At 40.0% G+C, this 24,122-nt stretch overlaps 5 protein-coding genes across 5 annotated transcripts in view; 2 read left to right on the top strand and 3 right to left on the bottom strand.

Moving 5' to 3' along the window:
* The window catches only part of LOC103990624 (putative invertase inhibitor), a 1,349-nt gene extending 1,188 nt beyond the window's left edge, over nt 1–161 (bottom strand). The window contains exon 1 of the mRNA XM_009409835.3: nt 1–161. This exon is cut by the window's left edge and continues 427 nt beyond it. The gene's annotated coding sequence lies outside the window, so the exon portion shown is untranslated.
* A 1,252-nt stretch (nt 162–1,413) lies between these two features.
* LOC135643864 (peroxidase 57-like) lies at nt 1,414–2,845 on the top strand. Its single transcript, XM_065161244.1, has 4 exons — nt 1,414–1,665; nt 1,741–1,920; nt 1,989–2,160; nt 2,254–2,845. Exons 1-4 carry the CDS (start codon nt 1,441–1,443, stop codon nt 2,661–2,663), a joined length of 987 nt encoding a protein of 328 aa, XP_065017316.1. The 5' UTR covers nt 1,414–1,440; the 3' UTR covers nt 2,664–2,845.
* A 307-nt stretch (nt 2,846–3,152) lies between these two features.
* LOC135643863 (uncharacterized) lies at nt 3,153–7,995 on the bottom strand. The gene is made up of 9 exons (XM_065161242.1): nt 7,742–7,995; nt 7,396–7,642; nt 7,085–7,234; nt 5,769–5,826; nt 5,579–5,671; nt 5,242–5,340; nt 3,860–3,951; nt 3,677–3,736; nt 3,153–3,588 (listed from the first exon to the last, which is right to left on the bottom strand). The coding sequence occupies exons 1-9, from the start codon at nt 7,915–7,917 to the stop codon at nt 3,340–3,342; spliced, it is 1,224 nt and encodes a 407-aa protein (XP_065017314.1). The 5' UTR covers nt 7,918–7,995; the 3' UTR covers nt 3,153–3,339.
* A 138-nt stretch (nt 7,996–8,133) lies between these two features.
* LOC135581890 (WAT1-related protein At3g30340-like) lies at nt 8,134–18,451 on the top strand. Its single transcript, XM_065161243.1, has 8 exons — nt 8,134–10,653; nt 14,941–15,058; nt 16,787–17,022; nt 17,100–17,162; nt 17,238–17,354; nt 17,439–17,847; nt 17,921–18,072; nt 18,146–18,451. Exons 3-8 carry the CDS (start codon nt 16,799–16,801, stop codon nt 18,276–18,278), a joined length of 1,098 nt encoding a protein of 365 aa, XP_065017315.1. The 5' UTR covers nt 8,134–10,653; nt 14,941–15,058; nt 16,787–16,798; the 3' UTR covers nt 18,279–18,451.
* Nucleotides 18,452–19,975: 1,524 nt separating this feature from the next.
* LOC103990630 (B3 domain-containing transcription factor NGA1-like) lies at nt 19,976–21,907 on the bottom strand. Its single transcript, XM_009409840.3, has one exon. The coding sequence runs from the start codon at nt 20,950–20,952 to the stop codon at nt 20,227–20,229; it is 726 nt and encodes a 241-aa protein (XP_009408115.2). The 5' UTR covers nt 20,953–21,907; the 3' UTR covers nt 19,976–20,226.
* Between the last annotated feature and the right edge of the window lie 2,215 nt (nt 21,908–24,122).

The raw sequence follows: 24,122 nt of genomic DNA, 5'->3' as shown, positions 1-24,122 counted from the left end.
AAGTTATGTTCGAGTCAATGCATGTCGGTGAAGGACACCTACTTCTCTGTCAGGAGAATGAAGAAGAAGCACCATCTGACATTTTTCTGGTGGTGTTTTAATGCAACACAAGTATGCATGTTTTCAATCTATTTTCAATGGTTAAGGACTTTGGGACTGATCGGAGGAAGATGTGCAGTGGTTCATGGTGTTGTTTCACATGCATGATCTAAGAAGCACAAATCTGGGAACCTAACTCATGGTGATTTGGATTGCACCTCTTCGGAGATCACACTACATATCAACCACCATGATCCACAAGGATTTCCAGTAGATGGTAAACCAGTGACGGCTAGAAAGATAGATCACAAAGCTTTCCATACTTGAAGCATAGGTCTCTGTGTTAGACTCCAAACCGTGATGTCCTCATTTTGGATCATTCATGCATTATCTATAGTTACATGGTCAGCATTTTGGATCAAGACAGTCCACATCTACATTGTATGAAAAGGATGGGCACCTTTGCCATTAGAGTGAAAGATTGACTGTTCGGTGGAGCATTCTCAAGGAAAGCGAAATCTTAACTATCACAATATATACTCCAAGGAAGAATGATTGCTAATCAAGTCACCTTTTGATCCAAATTAACCACCCTTTGTGTTTAGATAAAAGCTCTTCTCTTTATGAGATAAATTGCATTTATCTCATAAATCACGAAGGTGTTAGGAAATAATGGCATGTATTGTTGTTCGTAATCATATTATTCTTTTCATTTTTCTCTTACTATCCTACACTTTATTTTGCTAACATAAAATTTGTTGGTTGATCAGGACTACTATACATATATCTCAAAAGAATAAGATATTAAATTGTAAATCAAATACATGTTTCACACCCTCACCAAAGCCCAAATCATATCATAATTTCATCTCATCCACTAGTAATCCTTTCTCACTTAGATTTTCTCATCCTCGAGAAATAATTGACGGTTTAAATCATTGATCTAAAATACTTAAATTTATATTAATTATAGAAACATTATTTTCACCTCATAAGCCTATCAGCATTAGATTTAGGTTGCATAAGAGAACATCCTTAACGAGCCTTTCCGCCATGATTGGTGGATGACCTTCGCAATGCAGCAGAGTCCACCAAATCCATATGAATCTTTTAATACTGGTGAAGTTCCAGGGTGCGTGGCATCCCACTGCTTGTTGCAGTTCCAATCATGGAGGCAATCACAGGATTCAAGGTCCCCAGAAGTCACCGCGCATCCTACGTGTTGGGAACGATGTCTTGAAACTGGCAGAGCACGAATCAAACAGTGCCATCTTACTTGATGGCACGTCCTAAACTAAGCGATGCATTCACGCATGATTTCCTTCCTATATAACATGCAGGCATCGACATGCTTCATTGCTTCACCACCAACCATCCTTCTCCTCCTCCTCCTCAAAGAAGATGGCCGCAACGTCCGGCTTCGCCGCCGTGTTCGCGATTGCTTCCCTACTGTGCCTCACCATAGCCCCAACCCGCGGCGCGCTGCAGGCCGGGTTCTACAAGGGAAAATGCAACGGCACCGACGTGGAGGCCACCGTCAAAAGCATCGTCGCCGCAAGGTTTGCACGGGACCGATCCATCGTCGCCGCCCTCCTCCGGCTGCACTTCCACGACTGCTTCGTTAGGGTATGCTGCATGTTTCCAGACAGACACTAAACGGTCTTTTAGATGGATGATTGACTCCTTCTTCCACGTACCAAGGGATGCGACGCGTCGATATTGATCGATGGGAGTGGAACCGAGAAGACGGCCCCCCCCAACTTAAGCGTGAGAGGCTACGATCTCGTTGATCAAGCGAAGGCACAACTAGAAAGTACATGCCCTGGCGTTGTTTCCTGCGCTGATATCATCGCGATCGCAACAAGGGATGCTGTTGTGCTGGTACGTAAGGGTTTCAACGTCGATCTTACGTGCATGGCATCGGCACTTAGTAGATCTGAACGCTTCAGGGTGGTGGGACGCAATATACGTATGTGGTGCAAACGGGGAGGAGGGATGGCAACATCTCGCTCGCTTCCGATGCGAGCGCAAATCTCCCGGGAGCTTCATTGTCGGCCACTCAAGCTATTGCGGCGTTCAGGGCGAAAGGGATTAGTGCTTCAGACATGGTTCTGCTACTAGGTAGCTCGAAGAGACGACGTCCCATGATGACTTGGTATCTGTCTCATAGTAAGTGATAAAAGCTTGACAGCCTCTGTGTATGTAAATTTGCAGGAGGTCATACGGTTGGGATCACGCACTGCTCGTTCATCCTGAATCGCCTGTACAACTACAATGGATCGGGCAAACCGGACCCGGACATGGATCCCGCTTTTGTCGCCATGCTCAAGTCGAGGTGCCCTCAGACGTCGGCGGTGGACAACAGCGTCTTCCTTGATAACGGAACGCCAAGCACGGTGGACAACAGCTACTACAAGCAGCTCCTGGCGAAGAGAGGCGTTCTCAAGGTGGATCAGAACCTAGCCATGGACGCTGCGACCAACGGCACGGTCAAGTCCTTGGCCAGCGGCAGCTTGAGCTTCCCCTCTCTGTTTGGGAACGCCATGGTGAAGATGGGCAGCATTCAAGTGCTCACGGGAACGCAGGGGCAGATCCGGAAGTCTTGCCGGGTCGTCAACAAATGATGCTGAGTCGTGGACTCGCTGTTCTTCTTCTGCGGCTTTCGGGCATTTCTTTTGGTTTGATTTCTGAGGGTGATATCTTTGCACTGTTTCCGGTTCTCCTTTCATGCAAACCCGAACACTTCATTTTGTTCCATCATCGTTTTCCTCGCGACTGAATAGTACTACTCTGCAACACTTCACAAGCTTCATAATCCTGTTAACATACAAGTCAGGAGGCATACAGCCCCCAAATGCAATTATGCTTGGTTGCAGCATTTTCTGTTGAAAGGCAATCAGACTCTAATTATATATCAACAACAGTAGTACTCGTGGCCATTGTGTATGCAAAACTACGTAGAAATTGTGCTCAAAACCTTTCAAGAATCGCCGTCCAAGTAAATCCATCATCAATCATCAGTGTCTTCAGGACTTCTGCAAAATAAAAGACATATTACTCTTTTTAAAAGTATAATACTTTTTTTTTATCCAGCCGATTCGGAAGTTCCAATATTGTGGGAAAAAGGATCTGTTTACCACATCAGATTATCAACTATGTTAGTCGAGTAGACTAGACCATTTCAAATGTCTTGACCTGCTCATCAACAATGTCAAAATTTCTACACGTTCTCCTCAAGGATAAACAGAATGAGAGTCACAGGCCTCTGTTGTTTGCAAAACTGATTTCCTTTGATAGGGATTAGCTGAATCCCTTTGGTGGACTTTGGAGAGAGAATGCTCTTTCGCTTGGATCAGAAAGAGCATTGATTCTAACCTCATTGATTCTAGTGTCACCATCAGTTTTGCTCTCATCTGAGGTTTCTGTCTGCGGATTATCCAGTGAAAGGGAACTTATATTGCCAACATTAAGCTTTTTGTAAATTGCTAGAGCCTGAGCTATCATAGAAGAAGGATTTCCAACAGAACTAGGAAGTAGAAGTGTAGTTCCCTGAACAAAGAAAGGAGAAAGAAATATAAATGAGAAATCCTTGCCGGTAAAAGGGCTTTTAACAAAGTTTTACAGTCTCGTTCCTCACCTCCTTTGCTATGCAACCAAATGCTGTAATATATTGCTCAGCAATTCTTAAACTTGCTGCCTGCAGAAAGGAACAAACTTCCATAATTCAGACATGTAGTAATCCTCAAGATGTTAAGTGAAAAACTGAGCATGATGAGAATGTACAAAATGGGAGAAAAAAAGAAGCACAAGGAGATCTTACTTCAGCACCTCCCTCAGCTTTCATGGCCTCTGACAATATCTTTAAGCCATCAGCAGTAGCCTGTGATCTAGCAAGGATTGCTTCAGCTTCTCCTGATTTAAGAAAAAAATATTTAAAAAATCATGGAGAAACATTTTAGAAGCTTAACACATTTTCAGCTTCATATTCTTAAGTTGGAATGACCATGCTTTTAGCCCTATATATTTTGAAAGATAATATCAATATCTCACGATAGGACACCAGACGCTATGTGGTGATGGACCAGACCGCTGAAGCAGTCATACAATGTCACCCTTTATTCAGTTGCTTATGTGAATTTTTTACGTAACACTCAGACTAAAGTAATAGTCAAACTTACTACAAAATGGGGGCTTCAATTCTAGTGGCTGATCGCATCACCAATAACTAGTTATTCACCACATTTCACCTGTGCATCCATATGTCCCCCTTGAACATGCCCATACCACCCTTAGCTTCTCTACATATGTGCCAATTCATAAGGTTCTTCAGAGGCTAGGTACTCAGAGTCAGCGGGCACTTTAGAGGCCGGAATTAATGTCAGTGCCCATGCTCATATTTATCTCAGTCAAGCATCTGCTACCAGTAGTACATTTGTGGTAGGATTTACTCTAAAACTGCTTCAAAAATGTTGCCAGCAAATAATGAAGGCATCACTGCATAATGAATTAAACAATTTCCGGATAAAAACGATCATATTATGCATGTTTTTGCTCGTCTCTTCTTTGTTAGATCATGTATATTTGATATTGATTAAAAATTTAATCTGAAGGCCCCAGACTGCCGTGAATAGCCTTACAAGCACAGCAGTAAGATTAAACAAAACCCTGCCATGTAATTGGTAATCCACCTAGCAAACCTACTACAACCGTATTTTCACACAAGTTACTCATTCTTATGGAAGTTTCCACAGAAGCCCACCCATTATTTGCAAAACACTCCCACACAGAATTCTGACCGGTATCCTTACACCGACTACAAAGTGCCTCTTTCACCTTGTGCTCCATGACTCATAAGAAGATGCAACAGAACAAGGTAATCAATTAATAATTTCAAGAAAATAACTTTGTCAATCTGCATGCAATGTCATTTTCTCAAGTTCATTATGCATCATCCTCTATCAACCTAGAAACTTGAATAACTTTTGTTCCACATTAGTACCTTATCAAACATTTTTCAATTCTACGGAAAGATTTCATTAATCTTCCAACATATTTCAAGCATAATGTGCCAAAAAAAAAGGTTCTGTTATTGCAGATGATTAGTTCGTAGAGATAATATCTTCTTTTCGGACCAGAAACTATGTTTTATTGCAGATGATTAGTTTGCAGAGCTAGAAAAATAAAAGGAATTAGACATGATACCTTTAGCTCTATTAACCTGGTCCATCATTGCAGCTTCTGATGCCAAGATCACAGAATTCTTTTTTCCATCTGCAATGTTGATGTTAGCTTGTCTTTCTCCTGTTCAATTAAGAAGTCATGCTTTAGTATTTTGATTGGAAATTAATGGGCGATAAAAACAGTATGTATCTTCTATCCAAATACATACTTCTAGCTCCAAACTAGTTTACAACACAACAAGCTTGCCAATGCTTCACAGACATTTTTAAAATGGCATCCTAAAGAAAACATTTTGCCATGGAAGAGATAACTTGGTGCAGGAGAAAGTAATGATCAGAAAAAGGCTTGAAAGAAGCACCTTCAGACTCAAGAACTTGAGCACGTTTTCTTCTTTCTGCTTCAGCTTGCATCTCCATAGCTGCCTTGACTCCTGGTGGAGGAGATATATCCCCTAGAAGAAAATAACAGTAAAAAATAATTAAGAAGAAAGCAAATAGTAAAGTTTGTTGGTAATATGTCATACTAAATAAATAGGTTCAAGAACTTACGTATTTCATAACGCAGACATTTAAGGCCCCAGTCAGAAGCAGCCTCGTTGATTGCTCTCTATGGAGGACAAAATATAAATGAAACAAACCCAAAAAACTTAAAAAGAACTACTAATAGCAATCTACGGTTTCAAAGATTCAATAAACTTCTCCACAACTTTCCTATGCGTATGTAATTAACTTACATTTACATTTCACCAAATGGTGGGCAGCTGGAAAAGGAAATGCTACGAATTGTATATTAATAAGACATTTCAGGTAAGAGTGAAAACAATTGGTGAAAAGAAACAGGAAGTCCAACCTAATAGAAAGAAATATGAACTTGAAGGTTAAGCACAGCTAGAACCCCAGGAAATTTCTGCCCATGGATCTCAAGTTTCTTTATTTACACCTCTACTACTATTGTCTTATCTCAAAATGATTTCTTAAATATATATTCTTACGAAAAGTCAGGATTGATTGCTCTAGTCACTGCTACCAATGATTCAAAAGTTGCAATGTCAAGACATCAGGAAGATAGCAAAATGACTAAAAAAGAGATCCAGAACCTAGCTGAGTAATCAAATGATCTAAATGGTCCATCTAAGGCATGTATAAGATTATATCGAGTGACTCTACACTGGCAAACAAGGCAAAACAACGCTAGTTCAACACTCTAATAAATTCTGGATCGTTTAGCCTTACATCATTTCCAACCAATAATCCCCTTCCATGATCTTAGAATCTTGCCCTCTTTTGACATAACTTCTTTCTTGTTTACAATGCCCTTCATAGAAGTTTCTTTACTGTTGCTTACCTCCAAAAATATCGATACCAATTTAAAAAACATCAGCAAACTACTAGCTATCAATAAGAGCTTGAGCCTTCCACGTCGGAAAGTAGAGTTCACCTATACACAAATATGAGCAACAGAAGTCTACTATTCATCCTATTTTAATTTTGATGACTAAATGCTACAAAAGTTACTGTACTGCACCTTCTACATGCAGGCTATTATCTTCTTTATGTATTTCAGATGTACAGGGATTGACATTTCTACAGGGATGCACAGTATCCAAATCTGAACTTCAATGAAAATGAAAAATTAAGCAGAAAAATACATAAATAATGTAGATAAAACACAACAAATAAGAGCAAAAACTGATGGCCTAGTGCATGAGACTCCCATCAATGCAAGATTTCCAAGGGTCAATGTGACTTTAATCTTGCAAGCATGAGGCCACCTAGGTCACCCTCTATATCCGAGATAGGCATTGTCCAATTAGGTTCAGCCTAAGCAAGGGTGAAATTGCAAAGTAAGTAGACAGCAATCCTACCACAATGTTTTCGTTGAGCGTGTCCCTCTCCTCAAAAGTCTTATCAAGAGTGATCTTACCCAGCTCACTCCTCATTGTCGTCTGTGCCAGTTGGATCACTGCAAATATTGGGTTCTCCACGCCATAGGACGCAAGGATTGGATCAACAATCTGCACGAGTTCACAGTATTAAAAACCCAATGACATAAGCATATGAAAATCATAAAATCTAGAGAATTAACAGTTCCATGATGCAGAGCAAAACAAACAACGTAGAGCATCAAATTTAGAAGATTCAAAACCACAAAAGAATTCATTGTAAACGATATTACCTTAACATAAAGGACCCCGTCGATCAGGATGCTGACATTGTCCTTGGTGATGGCAGATTGGTCGGGAATGGGGATGGCCTCCTCCTTGAGGGAGTGGACGTAAGCGATCCGGTCAACCAGGGGAACAAGAAGGTGGATTCCAGAACCGAGGGTCCGCAGATACTTTCCGAATCTCTCGACGATGTAAGCCTTCTTCTCCGACACGATGCGGATGCCCCAATTGATGGGCAGCCGCGGCTGCTCGTACCTGAGCGATCCCTCGTCCCCAAACGACCTCTCGTCAAGGAACCAAAAACAAAACAACAAGGAATTAATAGCTAGGGTTTTAAGGACAGGATTCACCAACCTGGAGAAGGGGAAGTCGTCGCGGGAGCGGCCGCCGCCGCGATAGTGGCGGATGAGAGGGAGGGGAGGGGAGAACAGGAAGACGGGCTCTGCTCGGCCGAAGAATAGGGCGGAGGAGGCGGCGGTGAGAGAGGAGCGGAGAGGGAGGTGGAGAGATTTCGCTCTCATCATCGCCATTTCTTCTCCGTGTGCGTCGGGAGTCTCGAGGGGAGTAGGAAATTAGGGGAATGCCAAATGGTGTTTGGGAAGGAGCTAATGAAGTGTCGATACGCAAAGATAAATCAAAGGGTCCACATGTACTCATCATCCCTTGAGCCCAGTTCTCAAAGCAAAAAACCCTACCCGCCGGTCCCAGCGGCAAACCCCTTCTCACTGCTATATACATTTAAGGGCAAGTGAGATCACCGTCGGGGCAATGGGTGATGAAGAGAGAAGAGGAGGGAAGGTCGTGCATTTTGTCGAACAGTTGGAGGATGAAGACGTTACTGTCGTCGTAGACCACGGAGAATCCGGAGGGGGGTGACTGTGAAGGTAGACGCCAAGGTGGTGGAGGTGGAGGGGCCGCGCGGCAAGCTGGCGCGCTACTTAAAGCACCTGAACCTGGACTTCCAGCTGCCGGAGGGCGGCCCGGGGATGTGGTGGACGACTGGTTCGGGTCTCGCGGCAGCACTGCCGCCATCCTCATCGGTATCAGCCACGTCGACAACCTGATCATTGGTATCGCCAAGGGCTATCGCTACGACATGCGCTTCCATCACCAACAACAGCTCCTGCATTGAGATCCACAACTTCCTCAGAGAGAAGAAGGTTATCCATCTTCCTCGCTCAGCTGATCTAGTCTTGTCTGGTGGATTTGTCTTCCATATTGTATAAATTAATTGATTAGCTTGTAGTAATTGGGACGGAATAATATTTATCAGTTCGTAGTATTTGATATGACAAGAGGATTTGGAAGCCCTTATGGACAGCAATGGCTCAGCATTTAGAAGGTATATTGAAACTGGGTTTGTTAGAGAATGTAATAATTGTCTTCCCATTAATAGAAAATTTCAACATAGTGTAGAACATTGGAAAAAGACCGATATGATCTCCTCTTTGACTCTTGGAGCTAATTGACTGGGTTCCATCACTAAGCAAGAACACCTTGGGTAAAAAATTTATCAGGGAAATGCTTTAATTTCGTGACTTGTTTGATAGCTAGCCAATGATAACCTGTCAATTCCCTTCTCCATATCAACTTTTATAAGGATTTGGGGAATTCCACCTTTAGAATGACACATTGTGTGAACCAACTCTTGTGGTATCATAATTGGGTCATGCAAACTCCTCTTTAGAAAGTTTGATCGTTCCTGTTAGGAAGTTCCTCCCAGCAGGATCTTGACTGCTTTCCAACTTTAAGATATGAATTCCACCTGGGAACTTATTAGTAAGTCAAGTGCGAAATTGCTCTTTGCTTTAATTGATCTCATTGGGGTCAAAGAAAACTTCATCACCCAAAGAACTTTTAATATGTCAACAAGATTATGTGAGAGAAGACTTTCCTTTGTCATTCCATGGGTAAGTGACCCCTTTGAAAACTTTAGCCTATGAGATTGCAGAAGAGAAATTCTCTCCTGAAGAGAAGGATCAGGAGGCTTTCTTGGTTGCGTCAATTATGGAGATAGAATAGGTATCTCAGGTTTTTTAGTGGACTGAGCAGTTGCCATCTTGTATGTACTGTAAACTCAATGCTATTTCATTCATTTTTTAACACATTTTTTACTGGCATGAACAAAGTTGGATTGGTATCTTTATATCGTGATTTTTATTTAAACATGAGTTTTTGAAATCCTTCCTTTGTTTAATCTTTCCATGTTCCACAACTTCCTAATGCTGCCTTTGATATTGATATATTCTTTGTGCTTTATTGTTTGTGAGAGTTTGGATGAATCATAACCTTTTGTACATTTGCGCTCTTAAGACCCCATATTGGGGAAGACTCTTGCATTGAGACTTTCTCCATGTCAATTCTTCTGATCCCTTTTTATTTATATGGTTTCATCGGATAAATATCTTTCTCTGTGTACTGCTCTAGTGTCCTCTTAGTGAAGCCTTAGCTCACTCAGAAACATCTATGAATGTGCAGTGCAGAGAACATCATATGTTTCTCGAAGGCCCTTCCTCCTCATACTTATCTTATGGTCTAGATTATCCTACTTGGTTGACCTAACATAAAGGCCTAGCAGTAATCTAGCATTAAGCTATAGCCAGTCTCGCATTCAAAACAAAGTAGCTTATCCATATTTTTATTCAACTGATAATAATATTTTGTGAAATTTATTACTCTCTAGAGATTTAGCATTTCAGTGTGTTTTGCTCATTATATTATTGTCATATACAAGCATTTGCAGTATGTGTTGTAGTTTGTAAATAAAATTGACTTAAGAAAACAGATGATACAAGTACAATACATCATTATCCTTCTCAAAGCAACTAGTAAATCCATGTGCTGCATGTATATATTTGGTATGTTTATGCATAAATATATAATTTTCTTGATATATTGCTACTATCCAGATTACATTTTTATTTTTAAACCAATTTGCATGATTCAGCAGTCTTAATAGTCATATATAAGCTTGTAAACTGCAATCTCTTTAAATTTTTGGACTATATTACCACTAGTTGTATCTGCTAGTTCTTTATGACTCTGACCCTTGTCTTGGATGTTTGAATGTGTTCTCTCTGCCTGGTGGGAGATGGAGATTTGATCCCATCCTGCGCAAGCTGCACATTTTCGCACCTGTTTTGGTGGTTAACTTTCCTTTGTGGGCTTCAATGAGAATGATTTTATACCTTGTGATCTGAGATGACCTTCTTAGGCCTTGTGGCCTATGTTGCACAGCCTAGTTCCCCTTCTGAAAGAAAAGAAGTGTAAGTTTCCCATTGTTTTTTTCTATTATTGGTTTACTGAAACTTAACATTTTCTGAATAGTCTTTTCTTCCAGTGGACATACTCTTCTCATTTTTCATTTTTAAGACTTAATAAGCTTTTAATTTAAGTAGCTAGCTAACAATTTTATTTCTTGTTCTCAGATCAGTAGCAGAATTGACATGAAACTAGATTTCTCTTTTTGTATCTTTTTTCTTGATAGCATCATTTCTATTGACATTGTTTTTCTTCAGTGCTGATGTTGCCTTCTGATTTTGATATTTTTTTCCTGTATCAAATTTAACTAACCTCTTATCATGTCTCTATTGTTGCGCTTAACCTTTTTTTTTTTTTTTTCTGTTGTCACCCATCTAAATTAAAATTCTACTCAAAAGTAGATGCCTAGGTATGTTGATCAATTTGTACGTACAGCTTATTGAGTTACTGTTTTTTAAGTAAACTTCCTTTGCTAGTTATTTTCCTTCTAATCTTCCTTGGCCACAATTGTTAGACTGTAGCATCTATATTTATAGAAGTTCAGCAGTGTCCTTCTTCATGAATCTGAAGTGTTGTACTAATGCTTGAGTTGTAATGATCTTGCACCACTTTTCTTCCGCATACTGTTATTTGTATGTCATATTAAGATTAACACCATGGCTCTTTTTTGTTTTTGCTCTCAGAAATGTCATGTAAAGAAGGGCATCAGGAAGTCCTTGGATGACATCTATGTTAGTGGGAAGGGAACAATGACTGGTGGAATATAAGCAATGTAATAGAGTAAGAGATATAGGCACCAATTGTCTAGGCTTTCCCTTTTTCATGGAAGGTGTCTTATGGTCAATTGACTCTTTTATCTAGTGTGATTGTTGAAGTTCTAGTTTCAGCTTAGTTCTTTTTAACTTTTGAACCCTGTCTTGTTGCACTTCATTTTCTGGTGACTTACATGGGTTGTTCTGATGAAAACTAGTGTTATATACGACCTTCTATTGTTCCTTGTTCAATAGTTCCTCATTACATTTATTAAAAAGCTGTTCTTTAATCATCAGTACCATTCTAGTGCTGGATGTGTGTTTTGTTTTTTGGGTTTGCAATATAATCATATTTTTGAACCGACGTTTTTATTGCTGAATACTTTACTTTTGATGGAAAGTTGATTTTGGTTGTATCTACTGTTTCTGGTTGGCTTTGGGTTTGTTCTATGACATGACAGGATTTAACGGTTGACCTGGTTAATCACCTTTAGTAATGCAACTTATGTATGCCAATCAAATGGAAAAACGAATCTTTATCAGGTGTTTTGCTTGCCAGAAGGTGATTTTTAGGATTTGGTGGTGTATGCCAAACAAATGGTTGTGGATTTGTTCTAGCTTTTACCTAGAGTTACCTAGAGTTAGTCCTAGGATTTCATGAGGCTTCTCAGGCATAGTTCCTTGACAAGTTCCAGGGTCTTTTTTGGGGGATAAATTGCATATAAATTATTTGGTCTTGTCATTTTTCATAACTGAGATTCCAGAAGTGTCATTTTGTCCAACTGAGGTTTTGAGACAGTTTTAGCATGTTTGCTGCAGCAGACTGATTTTAGTAACATTCTTATCTTGATTTGTAATTATGAAAAGATGGTTAACATGGAAGCATTTTTCTACTCAAAGAATTCATGATCCTTCACACAAGCAAAGGTCTGGTGGAAAGTGCATTAGCATTCATACTCATGAGACTGGATGACTTGTTTGCAGTTGAATCCAGCAAACCTAAATATCATATCGTTACTGGTTTCAGTGGTGAACTATGTTCTCTACGATTAGACACCAAAACCAGTCTGAGCTTTTCTTTTCCACACTATAGTCTTTTGCAAGTGCACTTGGTGTCACACAACTTTATCTTCTCATAGGGTAGAAATCACAGCATCCAGGCCTTTAGGGAAAGAGGTTCTCTGATTTGACACCACTCATTCATCATCTTCCATTGTGGCCAATAGTTTGGCCTCCTTATTCATCCTTAGGATCATGTTCTCTGTTATCTGCTTAGTCTTCTCCATCTGATAGTATGTCAGACAGATAAAAGAAAGTTGCATTGTCTGTGGAGCATCTGATGCTTTGTCCTACTTGATACATATAGTTATTTGGACTAGCTATTTGCAATTTTTTTTAAGAGTTCAAATAAAATACATGTCCCCAAACCCCCTTCTACAAACTCTCAAATCTCACATGGCCTCTCACAAGCTTGACCTATAAAGCCAACATTGGCAGGTCATATTGAACCTACCGTAGGAGGGGTCACATGGCAAGTTTGTGAGAGGCAAGTGATAGAAGTCATGAATAACTTTCTTTTTAAAAGAAATTTGGTAGCTTTCAGTTTGATACCAATAGCATTGCCATGAACAGAACTCAATAAGGTGAGAGGATTCATGTAGCTTGTTCATATATTTATTGTTGTTGTTGTCATTGTCATCATTGTTCCAGAGCTTCCTCCTAATATTTTGTATCCTCCTAATTCCTAATAAACAGGCAGGTCGAGAATGTTTTTGGAAGAGAACTTAAATAAAACCTCAAAGAATCCAAATAAGGATATGAATTCAATAGGATTTCCTCTTATGATATGTATCATGTTAAATATCAACATGTTTAAGATGATAGATTAGATATGATTTTCATCATTTATTCTCCAGTAACTAAATTTTGTAGGAAAAAAAATATTTCGTCATGTAGAATAAATAACAGATTAGAGCAGGTTGTAGTTTGAGAAAGGTTATGCATCCTCACATCTTATGCTAGAATATAGATTGAGTGACAAATCTTACACTAACAAGAATCTTGTAGTCAATAAAGCAAAGAACAGTAACCATAGTGGAAACTTTGGCTTTGCACTTTCTGAAGTGCAGACAAATGGCATTGTTGCTTTATAAGATTGTTGCTAAAGTTGTTCCCCATACTTAAAAAGACTATTCATGCATCATCTACATGGATATCATTTTCTTTCTAATGACATTGAATGCTAGTGTAAGGCTTTCTGATGCCATGGCATCAGTAACTCCATAGTCCACTATGTTATGCTGGAGTTCCCTCTCCTTTTCTCCCAAAGAAGGTTGTACACTAGTCATTGTATTTTTGCAAGTTAAATAGCAGAAAAATAAAAGCAGCAGAAATGTTGGAGAAGCCAATGTTCCAACTAATACTTGATTCTGTTTCATCACCTTTTATGGCACTGTTCTTGAGACTAAGAAATGCTAGTTTTGATTATTCATGCACTAATCATAACTAATTTTTTTGAAAAGTTGGTCATTTAATGTGGCAATCATATTTGTTCTGGAGTAAATGTTGCTTAAAATCATTCTTATGATCCACTATTAGCCGAAATGAGAATCTGGCAAGAAGCTGACCTACAATCATGTTACAATCAGTAGAATTGCATAACATAGCTGTACTGTTTTGTTATCGACTTTAGTTTTTTACTCGTTATCTTGTATTTCTATTTTTTTCTAGTATAACTATCTACTGTTGGTGCTTTTCTCTCATGTTTTTGTGTATTCCTTTTTTCTCATTATTGTATGCTAATTGAGATCATTTTGAATATGATTCTTGTGGACATTTTCCTCCCTTTTATTCTTTCAAAGAAGAAATCAGACAAACTGAAAAAATGTGGTATAGTTTCAGGAATGAAGTTTTTCTTAACTATGGTTAAATAATTGAACATGTTCATTGGTGGAGGCAGGATCATATCTTAATTAATTTGCTTTGCAAGAACTAAAGAAATATGCATCTACTTTTAAACATTTCTTTCATATTTACCAAGCATTCCAAAGTTTATCATCTGACACTGCACCAGAGAATCTGGACACACTGGTAGTCAACATAATAGTTAGCTTTCTTTCACTCTCAAAAGAAAAAAAAAGGTGATTCCAGTCTCCAATCCGTATCATTGATGGTAGGAAGCATCATTTGCAATGATTCTCATTTGTGTAAGCTATCATTTTCTCACCTTTATAGTGGATGATTCTCCTTTTATAGTTACTCATTCTCTTAATATATTATAATTTATCTTGTATCCTAATTGTGATCGACAATGGTATTGTAAAACTTTATGAACTATGCCTGGGGTGGGGCCATGTGACTCGCAAATGGCACCTTTATTTTCTTATTTCAGAAGATCTTGCTGAAATCTAACTAATATCTTTGTACTTCTCTTTTCGGAAGCTGTTTTCATCTTTAGCATGCTTCTCAAGGCAAAAGTTGGGCCTCTGGTGAATCTAACTACATATTGTTTGGTGAAACTCTACCATGCTGTAAATGCAGGACACTGAAGCTACTTTATCTGATTAAGTGGGTGGTGCTTTCAGAAGTTTGTGCAAAGTCTCTTCTTCCAACATGAAGAATCAAGTAGATAGTTGACCTGCTGGGGCATTTTTTTCAGGTGTGTTAAACATTAGTATGATATTTTTTGTAGTATGATGTTTTTTGTCTCGGAAGAAAATATATTCTGCATGATGCTCTGCAAGTGCAATTCTACAAATTCCATTCAGAATAATTGCAAAGCAGCTATCATTCAGCTTCATACTGTCACTTCTGCATCATTTTGTTCAACACTTTCCAGGTGTCTAGACACTCAACCACTTCCAAAAATTCTCTTTTTTTTCTCTCACAGAAAATGTTTTGTATTTAAGGTTAAGAGCCTTCTTTATATGATATTTATCATATCATATTCTATCCACTAGCCTAGAAGCTTTATTTACTCGATGCATTGCCTCAGATTCTTCTGCATATGTTTTGCGCCTATATGGTTTTTACTAGTTCCATCACTTCTCCATTAATATTACTGCAGCAGTTCCAAATGTTTGTTCACAGAATCATGCCAAAAAATCATTCTTATAGTCCACTTATACTCCAATAGTTTCAAGCTCATGTAATGTCTCAAACTGTTACTTTCCATCATTATGAATTAAATAGATTGTATGCATGTAAGAAGAGTTGTCAAGACAGGTCGAAGCATATGCTTTTCTTGAATCTCTTCAGTACACAATGTTAAGAAGAAATAAGCAGGTAGGACATGGTAGACAAAGATTGAGGTCTTCTAGGTGATCAAGTTACAGCAAATCATTGCATTTATTAGCTTATACAGTTTAGAAGTTCATGATCTTTTGTGCTAAATTCTCAACATTATCATCACATCAGTGAGTTGAAACTGAAGATAACACTTTCACATCTAGTGATCCAAAGTTTTCTATTATGATGTATATTTAACTTGTTTATCTTGCAGGGATGTTCAGTTTTAGCCAATGTTTTTATGTTGTGATAACACTTCACAGAGACTAAAGAGAGATTTAATTCATTTATCTCAGGTATAATACATCAAGCTCTCATCTAAAGAACAGTTGTTATCCAACAACTGACCTGTTCATTTGTGAAAAGTTGATAGTCAAGCTCATTGTGACAACACATGAAATTAAAGTATTATATCTGAGATAAATGAATCAAATATTTCTCTTTTGTGAATTCTTCAACCCATCATCATTGAGGTTGGAAATTAAAGTATTTATGCATATTATCTTTCTTGTTTTCTTGTATTTTCGTACACTGATTATTTGACTTAAAACATATGCATACATAATAGGAGTGAAAATATATAAGAATTCTCTATAATTTTATTATGAATTATTTTTGTTCTTTGCTTCATGAGAATAAAATAAGTTATTGATGGATTTAGTGAAAGCAACATTGGAAAAGCAGGAAAAGAATTGTTTTAACAATGTGAGAAGCAAAAATACCCTTAATTTGAAAATTATTAAAAATATCCCTAAATTTTTTTAATAAAATTAAATTTATTTTAATTTATTGATTTTTAATTATTATAATATTTTTAAGTATATCTTGTAATGTTTTTGTTATGGTGACAAAAACTGGTCGAAAACACTATAATAGATTAAAATATTATAATAAGCGAAAAAATGATTTTTTAATTCTTTATATATATATATATATAAAGAAATGGGGTCGAAATCAATGATTCAATGTCTGCAGCGTATCCGATGCCTGCCCCACCACAGCCCTCCATGTGGCAATATCTTGCTTATCTCAGCGGTAAATCTTGTAAAGCCATGAGGTGACTCACATAGAATCTTTCCTTACCTGTTGGCTTAAATAGACACGCTCTGGGATGGCGAAGCATCGAGCGTCCTCGACGGATATGGACGTGGGAATGGGTTGGTGGGGGAAGTGGAAACCCGTCCTGGTGATGCTGGCCATCGTCGTGGCCTACGCGGTGATGAACATCATGATCAAGAAGGCGATCGACGAGGGCACCAACCGGCTACTGCTCATCACCCTCCGGCAGCTCATCGCGGCTCTGATCCTGTCACCCATCGCCTACTTCCGCGAGAGGTATAAGACGTTCCATTCCAGCGCTCCAATCGAGTGTTCCTGCTGTGTACACCATGATGCATGGCTTCTGACTCCAGGAAGACGAGGCCGCCTCTCACCGCCGATATCTGCGTCCATCTCTTCTTCAGCGCAGCACTCGGGTAACCTTTTCCTGTAATCCATCTATACGCTTGAGAAAGTACGCCTGAAACCAACAGATCTGTTCCTCGTTGCAGCGCGGCGCTGACGCAGTACCTCTTCCTCCTCGGCCTGCAGTATACTTCGGCCACCTTCGCGTGCGCCTTCGCCAACATTCTTCCTGTGCTCACCTTCCTGATGGCGTTACTCTTCCGGTATCTCTCTGTTGTTGCTGCTAATAAGCTTGCAGGCACGTTAACGACGAGATTGCCGCGTCTCTCTCTCTCTCGCTCCTGCAGGCTAGAGACGCTGAATCTGAAGCGGACGGCGGGGATCGCGAAGGCGATCGGGGCAGCCGTGTGCATCGCCGGTGCAATGCTGCTATCGCTATACAAAGGCGTGGCTTTGACCAGCTCACCTCACCCATCGAGGGCGTCGGAGCCTCGGCCGACGCACCTCGCCGTCGACTACACCTCGAGACAGTGCTTGATGGCCACGGTTGCGCTGTTCGCCGCCTGTCTTTGCTACTCCTCGTGGTTCCTCGTCCAATCCAAGGTCGGCAAGAAGTACCCTGCGCTGTATTCGGGCGCCGCGCTCGTCTTCCTCATCAGTTTCCTTCAGGCCGCCGCGCTGAGCTTAGCCATTCAACGAAGCTTCTCCATGTGGATTCTGAAGACGAAGCTGGAGTTGATCACTGTGCTGTACTCGGTATGCAATCCGATAGCATACAATTCACTCGAAATCCTTGAGATACTGACGACTCCCTTCACCTTCGTCGCAGGGGATAGTGGGATCAGGGATAGGGTTCTTGGCCATGTCATGGTGCGTGGAGAAAAGAGGACCACTGTTCACCTCTGCATTCACTCCTCTCATACAGATCATCGTGGCCGTCATCGACACCTCCGTCCTCCATGAACGGATCTACCTCGGAAGGTACTCCTGCTCTGTGCTCGTCCATTATTCCTTGCAGACACCGATTCATGCCTAGTTTCTTGCTTTCTGCCAGTGTTCTTGGGTCTGCGCTCGTGATCCTTGGTCTCTACTTCCTCTTGTGGGGCAAAAGCAAAGAAACCCGTAATAGTGAAGTGAAACCTGCGGAGGGCAACGAAGAGAACAAAGTGCAGCTGCAAACAGTGTAGTGACCAGGAAAGCAGGATCCTGATGCCATTGCTGTGTCCACTACAAAAGCATCAGTAGCAGAAACTTAAGCTCGAGTGACAGAATCTGCAGAAAGTGGTGTTCAGTACCAATTATAGTCCAAGTAAAGATAATGCAAACTACTATTGGTTTAATGGTTGCCCATGATTAACTACTGTTCTTCCTTGCACATCTAATCTGATTTCGACACCCATACTATCTTAATTTTGTGATTAATATCATTTCATCTAAAAGCTCAAACTTATATAGATGATGATATGATCTCATTTATATTCTTAACATCAGCTTAAAGACCTTAGCCCATATCATATTTGCTGTGGTTTTGTTGGGCCTTGGAATGCTTGTGGCCCAATGAATCCATTCACAAGAGAATTTGATATAAGGATATATAAAAGCCAACCCTATAGATATATATATATATATGTATATACACAAAATGGCAATGTCAACATCACATGTGTAGATTTGCAACCTTTGATATGGATATATAGCATGAGACCTTCTTTAACCTGTGGCACCAGAGAGGCAGTGGTGGAAATAGAAGGCAACCTTGTTTCTTCTTCTCCATCTTCCTGCAGAAAACAAGGCAACTCATATATCAATATGCAACATCAGATGATTCAGAAGCTATGACTAGGGATTACCAGTGCTACTGATGACACCAAGATCATGTGACTTACATGAATCCCAGGCACCAGTATCACTATCACAGCATGCTCTTGAGATGTTATGATTAGCTCATGAAGAAAGGAGAGATTAGGCAGTGGATAACCATAAATTAAGGCTAAGTTTTGGTGATTATGTGACAATCCTGTAATGATATTATTTTTCCCAAAAAAGATATTTGTCATATGCTATATGGTCTAATTAATGGCTAGCAAAAAAAGTATACTTCATTTCTTATCTCAAGAAATTCTAACATGTTTGAATCTGATAATTCTTAATATTGTGCAATGTCAAAGTAGATATGAAAGCATTTGCAAATCATTAATTTGTTTACTACATATTTTTTAGAAGGGAAAATCTACAATTATTACAAAATCCCCAAAGACTATATAGTATTATTATATAATATTCACTAAATCATTAATTCTAACTAAAAGGATAATTACATAATTAGATGTATACTCCATAACTTAATAGCTTAAGCTTTAAATTTAGATTTTTGATGGTGTCTAAAACTCATCAACCACAATCTTCATCGGTTCGACTGCTAAAATAAAAATAAGATAAAAATCCAACTCCATAATGAGCTCATAATCACAAGGAAAAAAAAGGAACTTCAAACATGCTCTTTATTTTCTTCTCCTCAGAAGCTGGCAACATTAAGAACAATGGTGAACAGTATCAGTTCCATATGCCTTCATTTCTCGTTCTACTATGTGTCTCAGAGAGAGAGAGAGAGAGAGAGAGAGAGAGAGAGAGAGAGATCCAACATCACAAGCTTCTGATACGTCCTCGACAATCCAAAGCAAGTGGCAAGTGATCTGTACTGAAGGTAGAATAAAGCTGAAGAACCTACAAAGAACAAGACAACAACAGATAATTGAATTCTATTCTATTGAGAATCGTCCTGTAGGAGAAGGCTACGAACAAGATAGAGGAGGAGCATGATAATTACTTGATAGCTGAATCCAAAAAGATAAAAGTAGGCAGATGCATCATGCATGCATGATTGACCAATCAAATAGTTTCAGCTGAATAAAAATGAGTACAGCAGTAGCGACATCTCGTTCTTCCTTCCCCTTCCTTCTCATCACAAGTGCTTCAGCTCAATTGCTATGTGCTACACAATCGACACAATGGTGGGGTCTAAACCACATATATGGAGAGAGGATGCCTTCTTCCTTATTCCTTCCTCACTGCATTGTGATTGCAGGTACATTGGCTGGCTATTCCTGGCTGTTGTCAGTGAGTGGACTCAGCACCTCAGGTGCTCCACCAGCGAGCAGGCTGCAATGATGGCGGGGATTGGGAGTTGCTGCTGCCCTCCGCGTCGGGCCACTCTAGGTTTACTCCGAACAGCCTGAGCTGCTTTGGCTTAGCTGTGCCGAAGACCACCGGAACTGAGCCTGGGACCAGCGGCATGCTCACCATGTCACTCCTACCTGCATCTGCTTCCACCCCTACATGTCGCGGACATGCCGATCGGTAGTAGAAGGACGATGCGATGAATCCGCTCCACTGTCCCACTGGTCGTCCGGGAAGAGAGAACTGCGTGATGGGAAGCGGAGGGCGGTGCTGCAGGTCGATGAAGAGGCGGTCCTGCCCAGCGTTGCCGGCGCTGCGGAGGAAGGACACGGTGTCGCCTGCAGCGAGCTGCTTCTCCCTCACGAAGCGGCTCCACCCCTTGGTCATGACGTAGCTCTGGCTGCTGTTCCAGTAGCAATAGCGGAAGCACCATTCCTTGCCAGCAAGGTCCTCAAAGGACATGATGAGGCCCTTGACGGCAAGAGACGGGTCGAGGGGGAGGAACCTCTCCGCGTACTGCTTTGGGATCACGAGGCGGTTCAGCTTCCCGACATCGCTCGGTGTCACCACCTTGTCGAACATGTGCTCGCGATCTAAAAGAGGAGCCGCCGGCGCTTGTCCATTCTCCGATGGGGGAACAGAGGGAGAAGACGAGGAGGTGTCGTATACCCTAAACGCCTCCATGACTCAACCCTGAAGCTTTCAGTTCTTGAAAGAATACAGATCCAGCCTTGATCTCCTACGCTTCAAGGCATTTCTCTTTTCTTCCCTTCTCTTGATAGGCCGAAGCCCGAAAAATAAGGCAGAAGGAAGGAGGCTGCTTGCTGACGAGTCTGTATCGCTAGTGAATCCCACTGGCTCTCCAAGAAGAGAGAGAGAGAGAGAGAGAGAGAGAGAGAGAGAGAGAGAGAGAGAGAGAGAGAGAGAGAGAGAGAGAGAGAGAGAGATGTTTCTTTGATATGCCTATGGCAGACTGCTGCAACAGCTTCCCTGAACAAGGTAGGTGAATTAAGCATTGAGCTAATCAGATCGGAAGGGTGGAAACAAGATAAGATAGACTGATCTCACACCAAAGGAAGAGGAGGAAAAGGGCAGGAAAGGAATGCCAAAGACCTTTGAGATGGTAAGAGAGAAGAAGGGTAGAAGGGGGACCATACATAATCTGGTTTGGCCTGTCCTCTCATCATATGCATGTTCTTCCATAGCTGGTAATCTTTAGATACAACATCAACTTGCAGTTGATATATATCAGTGCCCAGACATGATCAACCCTCCATGCAAAACCAGCAGCAGTTCTGGTGCCATTAGTTTAACCTGCTGGATCTGCCAACATGGTGTTCATAAGCAGAAAGAAGAGTGAATTAGAGAGAGTAATTACGATGGCAGGAAAAGATACTGAACAGAACCAATTGTATTCTCCACTTGCTTTTTGCTGTGGTTTTAGGGTTCTTTTGACCCTCTGCACCAGACAAGAAGGTGCAGGCACTTAGCCATCCCTCATAAGAAAAGAAGCAGTGAGAACAACATGCAAATCTGTAAAGTTCTGATGTAATACAGGCATGTGGGTCACGATTCGGACCTTCACAGTTCTTTTTAGTGTATAGAATCAGAAGGGAAAGCCTAAACTATTTAATTAGTAGAGGATTAGGTCACTGTTAGCTGTTTACTTGCATTATTCTATGTCATTATTGTTGCCACTTGTCACAAAACATGGATGCCTTGTGAAATTAATATCCTCTTGAGGGAGAAGGGAAATGTAAAGAGACAAGAACATATGAACAAGCACTTACATCTAATCTGAATGTCTATCTCACTATGTTGTGAGTTAATGATGGGGATTTCACTCTCTCTCTCTCTCTCTAATTTAGGTTGAGAGAAAGAAGCAGTCATCAAACATCATAATCCTAAAGCAGCCACTCCCAACTCAAGAAGACCACTTGGTTGAAGAAAAGCTATCTTAATCAACAACCAGATTTATTCTCGAGTATCATAGTCATGCATTTGTATAACATGTAGTGGCTGTATGGATTTGTCTCATCAGATGCTGCTTAGATATATGCATACCATTTCACTGTCAGATGGAGATGATAAAGACTTGTTGTGTTACTGGTGTATAGAACCTACAGGACTCTCGAGTTGTCAGTGACAAAGAAGGATGTAATTGAGATGATATCAGGCCTTATACATACAGCTTACCATAAACAACATGGATATTGTCATCAATAAGTACTTTCTAATCAACATGAGCATATGATCTAAAACACACACCTCAACAAAAAGCAAAGATGAACAACATGGATATTGTCTGTGCATGCAGCCAGCTAATTGCTTGGATCCATTTCGATGGTGCATGTCACTGCCCCAGGTTATCTCCAGTTCATAGGTGCAGCAAGTCGGAGGAAACAAGACCTTGCAGCCATAAATGACAATATCCCAGCAAAGAGTTCAAAGATTAGTAGGCATGCAGATGAAAAGAGTGTATGAAAGATATCAAACCATTACTCATGGTAGTAACATAAGAGGAAGAAAAGGTGAAGATTGCATTTAGATGGGGACATTTACTTTCATTTTCTTTAAATGAAGACAACTTCTCATCAAAAACCTATGTGAAGGATTGAAGAAGAAGAAGAAGAAGAAGCTTGTTTAAAGTATATGGTCACAGATGATGAAGTCAGCCTTCCAAAGGAGACTGACGTTAGTTTATGGGTCTTATCAAAGAGTGGAATTAGCTCATTATTGTAAGGCAATAACTTAGCATTTCCTTGTCTTGGGAATTCTGCAAGTGGACATGACCTTAAATGCATGCCCCACTGCAGCACAAACCCCATAAACCCGCCACAAACCTCTCATTTCTTACTCACCACCACCACCTCCTCCTCCGGTTGCTGCTGCCCTATTTCTTCCTCCCTTTGCATAGTCTAAAAGAACTATTCCTTATCTCTAGATTCATCATTATCGACTATTTCTTCTCTCTTCTACTGAACCATCACCACCTCTCAGTGACTCCTCCCTACCTCTTCTTCCCTTGCAATGGTCATAGACCAAAATGCAATCTTGACACTGCTGCTATATGTTCTCATCTCCCTCTTGGATAGACACAGACAAATGAAGCAACAGAGATGATGATAGCCTGAAAGAGAACAAAGAAGATTATGGGGAATTATCTCTACCTACAAACCGAATATACAAATAAATGGAACATGAAAACTAGGAAGCAACTTAATCATGCCAAGTATCTAATCATTGCCTGCATGTCAAGAAGATCAAGGAGAATAATCTCTCTAACTACAGCCATTCAGAAAAAGAGAGATGCATAGGAGTGTCAAGGTTATATATGTTCATGAATCCATGATTGATTAGGAACTTTTGTCTACCAAGTGCCAATTTTAATTGAGATGAGTAGGTAACCTGCAACTTGTACCATATGGCAACATGCAAATCTCATCAAATGATTCATTAGTTTTGGTGTCTCTTCTCTTCTACTTAATGCTTTGGCCATCACATTCTCCATGGTCTATAGACATGTCAAAGCCTAATCTTAATTTGTCCTTTGACATGCCTTTATACAAAGATCAAATAACAATAATTTATCTATTTATTTATTTATGAATTCGAACTCAAAATCTTACGATAAACTATCAAGGTTTTTACGTTGGTAAGATAGCTAACACCGTCAAATAATATTTAATCAAAAAGACTTTGAATTTAAATGGAAGAAACACCTTTTGTCTAATATTTTATTATACTACTAAATACTTTTTTTAGTTATAATATTTCAGGAACTTAAATTTATAGGTGATGGCAGACAACCCAAAATGCCAATTCCACTTCAACCAGTGCTAGCTATCAAAGAT

This window comes from Musa acuminata, chromosome BXJ3-7, assembly GCF_036884655.1.
Source record: "Musa acuminata AAA Group cultivar baxijiao chromosome BXJ3-7, Cavendish_Baxijiao_AAA, whole genome shotgun sequence".
NCBI classification, from domain to species: Eukaryota; Viridiplantae; Streptophyta; class Magnoliopsida; order Zingiberales; family Musaceae; genus Musa; species Musa acuminata.
The sequence above is the reverse complement of the archived record's forward strand: the minus strand, read 5'-3'. Positions and strand labels throughout refer to the sequence as shown.

What these genes read in the sequence shown, in the direction of transcription:
- LOC135643863 (XM_065161242.1), bottom strand. Translation starts at nt 7,917, where the DNA reads ATGGCGATGATGAGAGCGAAATCTCTCCACCTCCCTCTCCGCTCCTCT. An exon ending in CGCTCAACGAAAACATTGTG is followed by an intron (nt 5,827 to 7,084) that starts GTAGGATTGCTG and finishes TGTCCTCCATAG; the next exon opens with AGAGCAATCAACGAGGCTGC. An exon ending in AAGCTGAGGGAGGTGCTGAA is followed by an intron (nt 3,737 to 3,859) that starts GTAAGATCTCCT and finishes TCCTTTCTGCAG; the next exon opens with GCAGCAAGTTTAAGAATTGC.
- LOC135643864 (XM_065161244.1), top strand. Translation starts at nt 1,441, where the DNA reads ATGGCCGCAACGTCCGGCTTCGCCGCCGTGTTCGCGATTGCTTCCCTA. An exon ending in TCCACGACTGCTTCGTTAGG is followed by an intron (nt 1,666 to 1,740) that starts GTATGCTGCATG and finishes CCACGTACCAAG; the next exon opens with GGATGCGACGCGTCGATATT. An exon ending in CAAGGGATGCTGTTGTGCTG is followed by an intron (nt 1,921 to 1,988) that starts GTACGTAAGGGT and finishes TGAACGCTTCAG; the next exon opens with GGTGGTGGGACGCAATATAC.
- LOC103990630 (XM_009409840.3), bottom strand. Translation starts at nt 20,952, where the DNA reads ATGGAGGCGTTTAGGGTATACGACACCTCCTCGTCTTCTCCCTCTGTT.
- LOC135581890 (XM_065161243.1), top strand. Translation starts at nt 16,799, where the DNA reads ATGGCGAAGCATCGAGCGTCCTCGACGGATATGGACGTGGGAATGGGT. An exon ending in CTGATGGCGTTACTCTTCCG is followed by an intron (nt 17,355 to 17,438) that starts GTATCTCTCTGT and finishes TCGCTCCTGCAG; the next exon opens with GCTAGAGACGCTGAATCTGA. An exon ending in GAACGGATCTACCTCGGAAG is followed by an intron (nt 18,073 to 18,145) that starts GTACTCCTGCTC and finishes GCTTTCTGCCAG; the next exon opens with TGTTCTTGGGTCTGCGCTCG.